Source organism: Larimichthys crocea, chromosome XVII, assembly GCF_000972845.2.
Source record: "Larimichthys crocea isolate SSNF chromosome XVII, L_crocea_2.0, whole genome shotgun sequence".
Lineage (NCBI taxonomy): Eukaryota > Metazoa > Chordata > Actinopteri > Sciaenidae > Larimichthys > Larimichthys crocea.
Genome location: NC_040027.1, coordinates 3,698,660 through 3,711,982, shown reverse-complemented (window position 1 = coordinate 3,711,982; position 13,323 = coordinate 3,698,660). Strand labels below are relative to the sequence as shown.

Here is a 13,323-nt window from a genome sequence, read left to right as displayed (position 1 = left end):
TCCATTGATAATAAGAAAAGGTATAGGCTGCATAGGATATCACCAACATTATCCTTTAATGTGCTTACATACCTGTTATTGCTGAGATTACGGCACTCTCGGAGCTGTTACACCTATCGTTTACAGCCACCACACTGAGCATATACATCTGAGCACACTGCAACTGCACAGAGAATATGCAACTTGGCTCATCTGTAAAGCAGAAAGAAGAGAAACCTCCTTCTCCTTTCAATGTAGAAATGTAGTATGCCGCCCCAGCAGCTGCATCCCAGGTAGCCACCAACTTGTTAGTGGAACACTCCACAAAGCCCTGAAGGTTTGCAGGAACACAAGGAACTGAAAATAAATGATGTTTGTGGTACAAAGGCACATGAGGAGAATGGAAAAAGCAGAAAAACATGTTAGTGAGAAAATTTCCTTTACTTTGCTGCATTTTCTGTATTACGCATAACATACTGCTCTGTTGCGTCAGCCGACAAACTTACCGGAATTAACAACTTGCTGAACACTGCTTTCTCCTTCACATGTGCTGCTGATGGCTTTGACTGTCACAGTGTACTGCTGCCCACACTGTAAATTAGGCAGCGTACAACTTAAATCCTCTGTTTGGCACTGAAGTTCAGTTCCGGCACTAGATACGGCGATGGCGCTGTAGTTGACTGGAAGGGATGCAGGTGCCCAGCTGACAATCAGGGCGTTGGTGCTACAGTTCACGGTGTTCATCACATTCTGAACCGCACATGGGGCTATCACAGGTGGCAAAGAGTGAGAGTCAGTAGTAGTTTGATATTAACAAATAATAAGGAAAAAAATGTTGCGGAATTAATGTATTTATAAATTTCGTTTTTTGTCCACCTAGGGGAAAAAGAGCTCCACAGCATACTCATAGATATGCAGTACAACTCAATCTCTGGTACATAAAGTAATGGCATTGCACTATGCTCACATAATAAAACAATACTGTCAGGTTTTGAGGAAGTAAGCAAGATGCTATTTCTTCTCACCAGTTGTACCCATAACTGGATCGCTGTCAGGACTTTCACAGTCATCGCCTGAAGCTGACACAGTGAAGGTGTACTCCTTGCCACACTGCAGATCATTAAATTGACAACTAAGGTTTATTCCTGCGTCACAGGTCACAATGTGTCCATCTGAGTTCACTGCCTTGCCGGTATAGGACACTGCATTGGGGCTGCTGTTCCACGTTAACGTGGCAGAGTTGGAGGCACAGTGCATTATGACGTTAACCTGAGAGGGAGGGCAGGGCACTGCAAAGAAAGGACACAGAATAGATGGGTGGTATGAACTAGACTTGAAGAGGATGAGTTGGAAAACACTTCATTACCAACAGATTCCTGCTTATTTTTACCTGTCCGTAGTATCACCGGAGAGCTCTCATTGCTAGAGCAGGTGTTATCCACGGCAGTCACTCTGACATTGTAAACTTGGCTACATGCAAGGCCTTCCAACCTGCATGACGGCTCGTCAGAAAAGCACACTTGCTGGTCATCACTGTCCATTGCAGTTACTCTGTAGGATAGGGCGCCACGGCTTGCTTGCCAAGTCACTTCCACAAAATCCTGGCTACAGTTTTTCGTCACGGTCACGTTAGTGGGCACACATGGTGCTGCAGGAGAGAAAACCTCAGATCAACTCAGTACATTTTTTACACCCTAACTGTCTACACATCTGGGCAGATTATGTTTTCAGAAAATGATATAGACACAAAAGAAAAAGAAAAGAAAAGGGGGATAAAAACAAAACTAAGTCATAAGTCTATTTTTATTATGCTCTCTCTTACTCTGCTTGTCATGTAGTACTGTGGCTTCACTGGTACAGGTGCCGTTGAAGGACATCACTTTCACTGTGTAATTATATCCACAGTCCAGTGTGCTGATGCTGAACGCAGGCCCTGAGGTGGTGTAGTTCATTTGCATGTCGCCGTTTGAGATTGCAGTTATGTAGCCTTCTGCGTTCATTGTCGGGGGCCAGTCAAGGGTCAGTGAATGACAGCCTGTGCTGCGGGTCACTTGAGGCCCACAAGGTACTGGACAGAGAGAAGACAGAAAGAAGAAAATAGTTTATTATTGCGGTTACTAATAAAAACCCCACTCAAATGTATAATTTTGGATTCACATTTGTGAATGTTTCTCTCAGACATTCTACATGCATGTCAAGGAAAAAGAAATATTTGAGTCTAAATTCTGGGTCTTCAACAGGAGGTTGGCTCCCCCTAGTGTGTTCTCAGAGTTACTACAGGAGGGAGCAAATTATAGTTTGGTCGTGTTTGTTTGTTTTTTTCTTCCAAAAATTAAAATGTCATATGTAAAATAGACACAATAATAATATTTTACACAAAACTGATGATAGGCTATGCTGGTGCAATCATTTGAGCTACCACTATAGTTATTATAGGCCCAGTTTAATATGCAACACAATTTTATACAATATACAGTTTGTAGTAGGTCGCCCTGCTCCAACACTAAATCAGGTACAGTCCTTTGCAGGGAAAAATGAAGACCCCAGGTATAGATGCTAATACAGGCAATTAAGATGAGGCCAAGACTACACGTCAGGCAGTAATGTATATAACACCAAAAATACAACTGTAGGATGGATAAAATATGACCATCTTCTTGTGCACTTACTAGTAGCAGGGGGGAAATGATGCCAAGTTTGGCCTGAGGGTGTCACCAAATCCATGTTTGTAGAGTGATAATATATATCTATAGATATCTCTATCTATATGATCTATATATTAATATTATATATATATATATATATATATATATCGTCTCTATATAATATAATAAGCTCTTTTTTGGACTCTGTGCGGCACACAGACAGCAGGCTATATTTTAAACAATTTGTACTGTTGACAGCACCTCAACATTTTCACAGTTTTTACAGTGACATGCATGGAAGAATCAGCAAGCAGAGGATGCGCCTACCAGACTCCATTAAGATGGGCTGAGAAATTATGTTTTGACAAATGCCATCATGGAGGTTGACAGTGGCAGTGTAGAGCTGTCCACACTTCAGGTTGGGTACCCTGCAGCTGGGAGTAGTGGAGCTGCAGCTGAGAAGTCCTCCATCTTCATCCTTGATGGTGGCGGTGTAGGAGTTGACATTGGCCTCATCGCGCCATGAAATCAGAGCCTCACTGGCTGCACAGTCAAGAGAGGTGGTGACTTCATCCGGTGGGCAAGCAACTGAAATAAGACAAAGAGAAAGTTAACAAGTAGAATGAAAAAAAACATTATTAAACTTTTGAAATGAGACACTGGTACAGAATTTAATAATAAAAATCAGCAGAGCAGTTTTTCAATAAAACACCCAGAAGAAGAAAAAACAAGCAACTTCATAGTACCTGTCGCTACGGTCAACATCTCACTCTCAGTGCTGTTGCATTGGAAGTTGGAGGCAATGGCGTACACTGTGTAGTTGGTTCCACACATTAAGTCCTTGATCGTACAGGTCAAAGTCATGGAGTTGCAGATGTGAATGACGCCATTACTGTCCTCCGCCATGACGACGTAGAATAATGCACTGCTGCTGCCCCAAGTCATTGTGATGGAGTTATTGCCACAATGCTTCACTGCCGATACATTGTGAGGAACGCATGGGACTAGAGGAGAGGGGAGCAATCAAAATTTAAATAAATTATGCCTTCAAAGCATTTTACATTTGCAGGCGATCAGAATCTAAAGCTGCCAGTCCATCCCAAGGTAATACCTGATTGATGCTAAACTTTCCTTTGTCTTTGATAGTAATTTTGTTTTTTTGACTACTGGATTACACTATGTTTATTCTGTAAAACACCAGGGAGTAAGTGTAGGAAGTAAGGAAGTATTTTTAGGAGTAAGTAAATGATCTAAATACATCTTTCACCTTTGCTAATATTAAATGGGCACTAACAGGTTTTCCTCACCTGTCTCAGCAACAGGCCCCAGTGACCTCGGGCTGGCACATTCGTCGTCAAAAGCTGTGATGTAAATACTCAAGTACTCTCCACAGTGAAGACCAGCTATAGCACAGCTGTTGGATGTTGTGGTGCAATTGTAGTAGCTGTTGTTTCCCCTGTTGCCATAGGCCTCCACAACGTAGCGAAGAGCCCCTGCAGCGTTGTCCCATGTGTTGTGGAGTATATCTGAGCTGCAGTCAGCTGAGGTTTGCAGATTCTGGGGAATACAGGGTGCTGGAGGCAAGAAAATGAATCCAGTTATTTAATAATACAGTTAATTGACTTAGATTTTTTTTAGACTTTGTAATTTATTAAAGAGTGACTTAAAATTGCAAGCTGAAATAATGTCACTGTCAATGAACGTCATTGTTAGTTGGATCAGACTTTATCAACGAGATGGTGCTCACAGAAGGATGGATAACTGTCAAGAGCTCAGTTATGTTGTACCTAAGTTAGAGTTGTCAAAAAAATATCATATTATGTCATATTTCTGTCTCAGCTTGTTTTATTTATGTACTTTTTAGTGGTCCAAGCAGATAAAATGATCAAATAACTCACTAGAAAAAGCTAAAATAAAAATAAAGGTTACACAAAATAATGCTTTATGACATAACTGTGTTGTGTATTTATGTTTGTGTGACATCCTGCTGCTGTGGAGGCAAGGTCATCATACCTGTGCGGATGTCAACAGTAGAGCTAGTCTGGCTTCTGCACTGCCCTGAGATGGCGTAGACTGAGAAGTAATAGTGTTGTCCACACACTGTGTGTGTGAAATAACAAGAGTTGTCCTCAGTCATACAGTCCTGGACTCTTCCCTGAGTACAAAGGAATCACAAAATATTTCACATGTGCACTAAATTAGACTCCAGTAGTTGGCTTTTTAAAGGTTCATCATTTTGGGTTTAGATGAGAAGATCATTACCACTCTCTCATATGTATGCTCAATATGAATCCACAGCTAACGACTACTTATAAAGCTATAATTGACAAATTCTATATTCTAACCCATTATATCCTGTTTGTTTGAGCCGCAAACAAAAGCTGAAGTGTAAAAAAAAATTATGTGAAATACTTGTCATAATTAACCCCCTATAATCACACAACTTGTAATTTTTACACAGGTAACTGGCTGTAGCTTCATTTCTGTCTTCAACCTACAGACACTACAGGCTGTGGTAACAATCTCCTCATCTAAAACAGTTTTTTTTTTTTTCCTTTTAACTTGAGAGAATTTTCTTACAGATAAATGTAGATCATATTTTACATCCCAAAGTTTTTATCACAAATCATTAGAGCAGAATATGCACACCTGAGCGTCAATTGCCCTGGCAAAGTAGTGGTTTGTATTGTTTGTGTGCTCCCAGGAAAAGACGACAACTTCACTGGAACAATCGCGTAACAAATGCAGGTCCTTGGGAGCACAGGGAACTGAAAGAAATAGATATTTATACATTAATCAAGATAATAAAGATAGATAGATAGATAGATAGATAGATAGATAGATAGATAGATAGATAGATAGCCTACATACATATGTAGATAGCCTACATAGATACATAAATAGATAGCATAGACAAGAGAGGTTAAGAAGAAGAAGTAAATGGGGTTAAATGTCAACATCAAAGGCGAGCGTCTCAAATCCCTTTTCAGGTTAAAACGCCCTGATACTGAAGATTATGCAGGGTTGCTTTTCACTATGAGGTTTCAGGTTTTAAACAAACACAGGCTCATTCTTAGCAGACTGAACACAACACAATATGATATAGACAGGGGAGTTCAATAGAAGACCCAGTTTTCAAGGTAGCCACCTACTGACGCACTCAAATAAACGTGTGAATTTAGGCACCAAACAAAACAAGGGTGAAAGACATTGTAAACAGCTAATCCCAAATGTGTTCTGGCTGATATGACCTCCTAAATTCTCATGCCGCAGTAAAAACAAAGAGATGAACAGTGTATTATCCTAAAATAAGAATTCAAATGGCACAAAAGAAGTTGATGGTTATTATTAACATATATATATATATATATATTATATCATATTTATACTATATATATTATATATATATATATATAAAGTCTTCAAACTCACAAAACAATATGTACTCTTGAGGTCAAATTCCAAATGTAATCTTGTTTCTTTGCCAGTTTTGTGTGATTTTAATGTCATCAGTTAAATGTACCGTTGATGTTTGTCCTGTATTCTGTGAATAAAAATGTCTTCATGAAGTGCCATGAACGCCCAATATGAACTGTATGTACAGTGTGCTTCCTTCTGCTTATGCCTTTAGGCATTTGCTCAAAGGTTTTATATCACCTGATGGTGTGATTTTATGCTTTTCCTCAAGTATTAAATGGCTGACATATAACAATCGCTTGTCATAAAATCATATTCAGCATCATCCAAGTTACAACAGCTTATCAGTCTACAATATGGGCCCTAGGGGTAAGGTTGGGCAGAAAATCTCGACCAGTCTCTCTAACAGAATAGAGTGATACGTGAGATGATAGGATTAGCTGTCTGCACAAAATAGGCGGCAGGGTGGAGTGGTAAAAATTATTTATTACAATAAATAGACACTAAGAGTTTAAGTCATTCGACTGGCATTGATAAGTTGGTGACTGGTTGGTTGTCTTCTCTAATAACCAAAACCAGAGTAAGTGTAATCTGCTGTTTTTAGAACTTTTTAATGAAGAGCTTTGACCATATTTTCCTACCATTTAGCTATTTTTTCAAACCTTTGTAAAGTGGGGTAAATCCAAAAATATATACCATAAATTAACTGTTTTAAAATCACTTTGGAATATTGTTTGGAGCGTACCAAAGTCATAAAATAACCCTGATAATTCCTGATATAAAGCAGTGAGGGTTTGAACAAAAATGCCATTGAGTTCCATTATGAAAATTGTTAAGAGCTGTAAAGATATCTCAGCCTCTGGTGCTTTGATTTTGACCATTCTTTTTTATTATTCTTATTCTTTTCACTCTTTTTAATGTGCTTCCTTCAAGGTTCACAGCATTGTGGAATTACTGAGGTACCTCTTGAGGTTTATATGTATTTTTGTCTTCCTGCTTCATTTTTCGCCTTTTGTTCTAATGTAGTTCCTTATGTGCTTTGACTCAATTAAAAAAGAAATGGAAGGTGATTTGGATACACTACTGCACAAACTTTTCAATACTTTTGAGATTTGAGAATGATTTGAAACCATGATGTGAAGAACATGGCGTCTCTAATGTATATAGACTTTGGACATGTCCAGCACTTAATGTTTGGTGGAATAATATCCAGCAGGTGATTTCTAAAGGTTTGGACTTAACTGAATGTCAGGGCTCTGATCTCTCCTTGTTTAAAATGAGAACAAGATACAGCTGAGTCACTGGAGGAAAAACCATCCACTCCCATTGAAAGATAGGCCTGCAACAATGTCTCAGCAGGATGGTTATGAGGGGGTCACATTCTTTTTTTTAAACTCAGCTTTGGAGAAGATGTCAGTGTGTCTTACCAGTGTGGAAAGTGGCCCAGGTGGTGTTTATCATGTTCTTGCAGCTCCCTGATATAGGTGTTACATTCACGATGTAGGTCCTTTCACAGCCCAGTCCGGTGATCACACAGCTGATGGCCTGGCTGGTGCATGACATTTGCGTGCCATCGTCGGCTGTTGCTGTGGCAAGGTACGACTCGGCCCCAGACACAGGTATCCACTGCACCATGGCACTGTCACTGGTGCAGACGTAGTCCACAGAAACTGATGGAATTGGTTTCAGCTCTGCAAGTAACACAGTGTTTTGAAGTAATGAGGAAACAACTTGGCCAAAACAGAAGATACAAAGTTGTAGACTGACATTTTATATACATTTTATATCAGACAATATATCGATTGGAATATTTGTGGGCTGTACTTAAGCTTTATATAATTCATGAACCATTTACTGTTGAATTTTTAGTAAAAATGTATTTGTTCCATTTAAAATCAAAACCACTAAATATGTTGTTGTATATCTTTTAATATACTGCAAAAAAATAGTTTTTTCTTGGGTTTATGTTTTCGTGACAGCAGCGACAACAAGTAGGTTGTTGAGGGATCTGAATCCTTTTTTCCCTAAGGATCATATTCTGCATGTCTGAAAAGAGCACCTCAGAGAGAAAAGCTGACCTAGATGCTAATCACCAAGTTATTGATATAGGTTTGGCTCTGCCGACTCACTGTTGGTGGTGAATGTGAAGTCTCTGGGCTCGCTGGGCCTCAAGAAAATGCTGTATGAGCTCACGGATATAAGATAGGTGGTACATGGTAAGATGCCATTAACATCCAGCATTGTGCTTGAGACATTTTTCACAAATGGCAGGCTGGTGGGTTCATCAACATTCCTGACGACGACCAGGTACATCAGCACGTCCGTTACCGGCGCCCACGTCACCCTCGCTATACCCTGGCCAATGTCTGTTGCGGTGACGAACGCTGGAGGCTGCACCACTACAAACAGACATAAGGGACTTCATTCAATCTGATTATTTATATAACTGAATTATTGTCATACACTAGTTTTCAAGAACCAAAGATAGTCACTGTAAGCATTCAGTTTATACATTCATATTACACTATTACACAGCCAACATGTGCAGCAAGGTAAAGGATCAGTTCACATAAATCAGAAATCAGTCATATATTCTAATTTACTCAAAGCATTGTCCTTAGGCTTTAAAGTATGCTAAGGTTTTAAGGTATGCCCCTGCCACCCAAACATAAATTCAGTCATTTCAGGTGGAAAAGATGGACACATTTGTTGCTGTTGGTTTTTTGAACACCACAAACAAAATTCCATTCAGCTTAACTGTATTTAAATGAAAAGTCTTGTAAAAGTAAACTCAAGACTCCCTGCAACTCAACAATTTGGGATTTGTGTTAAACCACAAATTCTTGTTAAAGGAACATAATACAATGTTTTCCCAGATTCTGATCTAAGAATCTATAAATAGAATTGTTATTTGATGAACAAATTAAAAGTCATTTCGATTTTGATCTAAGCATTGATACGACCAAATTTAGTCTGACCCTGAAAATCAAGAGCCATACTTTAAAGAACCTTTTATAAGAGCTACATTCATACATGAATTTTAGTTGCATAGTCACTGACCAAAAAAAACACAGTTAACTATTGTAACTCGACTCTCCTTGATCTAGCCACATGACTATGTGCAGTTTTCCCAGCCATAAATCCAAATTTACATAGAGGATTAATACTAATAAAATCATTTGAACATTTGGGCTGTATCAGGTTTTCTCTTGGCCATTGATTACCCATATGCATAAAAATGAACAATAAGCTATCAATATGCATCAGCATGTCTACAGCTGACCACTCTGTAAGTCATCCACACTTTCTTAAACGGTTTTGTAGGCTCCAGATGGACTGAAACTGATCACTCACAGGTCGTGATGGTCCTCACTTTACTTGGAGATCCGCGGCCGGCTTGGTTAATTGTGAACACATAGCAGTCGTAGTTGGTAGAGGGCTGCAGGTTTGTCATCACTGCGGACGTGTTGGTATAGGTTTTGTTGAACATCACCCCGGTGTCATGAGAGCGCACCATCAGGTAATAGTGGTCCGCCGAGGGTACTTCAGTCCATTGCACCATGATTGAAGTACTTGACATTGCCTGGCCAAATATGATCTGCGAGGTGTCGGGCACTATGGGAAGAGAGAGCAAGGGAGAAAGCATTGTTTAAGATGCTGCACAGCTGCCTTGTGTCTGTCTGTATATATATATATATATATATATATATATATATGGACGAATGTCACAATTTGTCCCCCCGTGGGGTAAATAGTAAATGGTGTTTAAATTGTCTTTACCTGTGGATGCATCATATGTATTCTTACATATCACATGATAGAACTGAAAGACTTTCAGAGTCACTCTATAATCAGTTCCTGGTGTCAAACCCTTGACATCCTTCTCTGTCGTGGACGCTGGCAGGTTCACCACAACCGGTGCAGTATGTGTATCATTTTTGTTCCGAAGGTCCAAAAAATAGTTTGATGCCCCAGTAAATTTTTCCCATTTCACCAGAAGCGATGAGGGGCCCGTGGCCTCTACTGACAGAATGTTGCAATCTGTAAGAGATAGAAATATTATATTATTTATTTATGGCAAACAGGAGTTACTGAAAAAATAGTACAGAAGAAATGTTTATTATTCCTTTAAAGAGAATGCAACAAACAGTGAATGTTTTGGTTCACTTACCTTGTGCATTAATGTGAGGTATCTATAAATAGCAAAACATAGTAATAAATTACATGCTAGGCTGGTTTTCAAACAAAATTATATCCATACTTTTTACTGACTTTTACAGGTTTTAACATAAAATGTGATATTTACCTGAGTTAGAGATACCAATGCTAAAGAAAAGCCTATGGCTCCCAACAATCCCATCTTTGACATTGAGTGCTGGATTACAATTAGTTTAGTATACAAGGGAGCCAAATACAAAAGGTGTTCTGGATTTTTTTGAGTTTCAACCCAGCATGCATGAGAACCAATCAGTATTGCCCAAATGGGGACAGGGTGTCCCTCCAACAGCCCCAGGCAGACAGGAGGGAGGGTTGGAGGCGGGATGGATTAGTGAAAGTTTGATGAATCCACCTGCAAGAATGTCCCTCTAATATTCCCTCTCTCTCTCTCTCTCTCTCTCTCTCTCTCTCTCTCTCTCTCGCTCTCTTTCTCTCACACACACTGGCTCTCAGGCATCTATAATTTTGCATAACCTCCATCAAGACTTTTTGTCTCATACCTGATCAGTCTGCTTGAAGTGTTTTATTGTAGAAGATTGCAGCAGTGTGTGTTTCTCCTTTGTGTATTTCTGAAATTTATAAACATATATATATATAATTAATCTATATAATATATATATAATATAGATATATATATATATAAATCTTGTCTTTGCTTGTTTTCAGACAGGTTTCATTACACATCTAATGAGACTTCAGAATACATTTATAACACGAGTAATACTTTGGGGTCCTTGAGACCCTGCGTCCTCTTTGATAGCTTATCAACGTATCATTGTTTTATTGGCACTGAAATTTAATTCCTCATAAACTGATGAATTACAAAATTGTTTTTGTCTGTGAATGACTTTTTGGCTAAAAATTGAATATGTTTATTTATGTGTACCCTTTAAACATGAAGCTAAGAAAAAAAACTTAATGGGTTCTTTCAGAACTAACAAATTTAATGTGACAAAAATATTTTTATTGAGCTTTTAACCTTGCTTTTCGCTTTTTCACTGTGTAAGTGGACCTTGAATTATTCCTCTTGTTGTTCTTTAAATTACAATTTCTAAATTCAACCAACGTTTATGTATTAGCCCCACAGAAAAAACAACACACACATGAAAATATGGCCTTTATAATGAGCATTGTTAGTATTCTTATGTGAAGAATCTTATCGTCATTTACTGGTCACAGTAATCCTATATCCAAACAAATAGACTCAACATGTGATATATTAATTCAGCCTCCAATCTGTGAGCTGCACTTTGCTATACTTATCAATAATGTAATACTGGTGACAGCAACAAAGGACTTAAGGGTAAAACACATGAGTTGATTTACTTTAAACTCCAGTCATTCAGGTCAAACTGACCACACTTAATCTTATCGCAGCAATCAGCAGTAACCTTTGTATCGCAGCTTCAACCTCTTTGACCTACTAATACAACCCAAATGGAAACAAGTCACTCATAGCGCCAAGAGTATGCAAGAGAATGCTGAATAAAAACTGTCAAGACATTACATATGTCATCCTCTCATTACCGCTTTCTCTCTGAGTATTTCTAGTCAGAGGTCCACATTTTGATTCTGTCCTTCCCATCATATATAAAAACTCTGAAGGCATGTCGTGAGTTCACACATGGGCATGACTCTGTTTTTCATCCCTGTAACAATACATGAGAACACAATGAATGAGCTGAACCAAAGAGATAAAGACTTGGGAGGGGTCATCTGAGAAAAGAAGACAAGCGCCACTGAAACCAAAGTCAAGAATGGAAACTTGGGAATGGGGACTCCATCTTAAATAGACTACTTACCAAACATATCAAGTTTTCTAAATAGAATGTTTCTTAAACAGTTTTTGTGGATTTGAGGATTTGTTCATTAATTTCGCTAAAAAATTAAGTTCCATTTTTCCGAGACTAGTCCCTAAGCTGCCTGTATGTAGGCTACTAGCTGGGCTGAAAGGGATCTTTTATCACAGGAGAATAAAGGGCTATCACCTCCTCGTACCTCATCGTGTATTAGAGAAAAGGAAGTCAACATGAAAGTGGATATGGGCCATAAACCTTCCAGGAAACCTTAGCTGCCCTGCATAAACAATAGAGCAATTTTGCAGGGCGGTGAATAAGGACAGGTGATGTGAACATCTTGATATTTCATTGTATTTTTATGTGGCTGTGATATTGAAGTAGGCACTGTTACAGGTCACAGGTACTGAGCATCTTATGATGCGTCTTCCCACAAACTGAAGTCACAGCACCGTCACAGGACCTGCTTCCTAAATCATATCAAGACAAAAAGGTTTGGTTGGGTTTTTTTTCTGCTGACTCACCTACAGCATCATCAGAATACAAATAGAGTAAGCCATGTCAATCAGTTTCACAATGAATTCAAGAACCTAAAAGTGCTCTTGTGGTTGGGATTGACTCTAGCTTAATAATATTTGAACAAGTGAGTTATATAGAAATTCATACTCAGTGCATTTATCATAAATGAGGAAATTAGCTATAGAGACCAAAACAGTTTTTTGTACCAGGCTGTAAACATGTTTATTTCTGCTGTGAAGTTGGACAATATAACATAGGGACTTATGGAGACTGACTTGTTTTGTAGCCAGCCTCAAGTGGCCACTCAAGGTACTGCAGTTTTCCACACTTCCGCAGTGGCTTTATTTCTTAAACATGGAATCCTGTTTTCTTCATTGCTTATATTTTGTTGTACTAATATTTGGAAACACTGTGGGTAGAAAATACTGTTAAAAGTAATTAGACACAAACCAAAGGGATGAATGTTTATTGAGATTGTTTAACTGTTTAATTGCATTAATGTGTTTAGAGATCTTGTCCTGCCTCTCAGCTAGGACTGACTGGAGGCTGAGCCTGTATGAGACACATTCATTTGGTTTGGTTAGTATGGTAGCCTGAACAAAATATGCTCATTACGGTAAAGTTCAACCAAAAGGATAGTGGTAAATGTGGTGTGACTTTGCAAAGATATCAAGTGAACTGTTTCTGTTTAAGTATACTCTCTTCAGTCAATCTCCTCTCTCTCTGGGGTGTTGGGGTTAAAAGAGTCC

General features: G+C 38.8%; 1 protein-coding gene across 1 annotated transcript in view; it reads right to left on the bottom strand.

Annotated features, from left to right (window-relative positions):
• The window catches only part of fndc7b (fibronectin type III domain containing 7b), a 35,399-nt gene extending 25,796 nt beyond the window's left edge, over positions 1–9,603 (bottom strand). Inside the window, exons 1-9 of the mRNA XM_010748680.3 lie at positions 9,396–9,603; positions 8,171–8,440; positions 7,469–7,732; positions 3,932–4,198; positions 3,371–3,628; positions 2,952–3,212; positions 1,802–2,047; positions 1,370–1,627; positions 1,005–1,268 (exon numbers count right to left, since the gene is read on the bottom strand). Of these exons, the coding sequence (XP_010746982.3) occupies positions 1,005–1,268; positions 1,370–1,627; positions 1,802–2,047; positions 2,952–3,212; positions 3,371–3,628; positions 3,932–4,198; positions 7,469–7,732; positions 8,171–8,440; positions 9,396–9,603 (2,296 nt within the window). The remainder of the gene's footprint in view (positions 1–1,004; positions 1,269–1,369; positions 1,628–1,801; positions 2,048–2,951; positions 3,213–3,370; positions 3,629–3,931; positions 4,199–7,468; positions 7,733–8,170; positions 8,441–9,395) is intronic.
• Between the last annotated feature and the right edge of the window lie 3,720 nt (positions 9,604–13,323).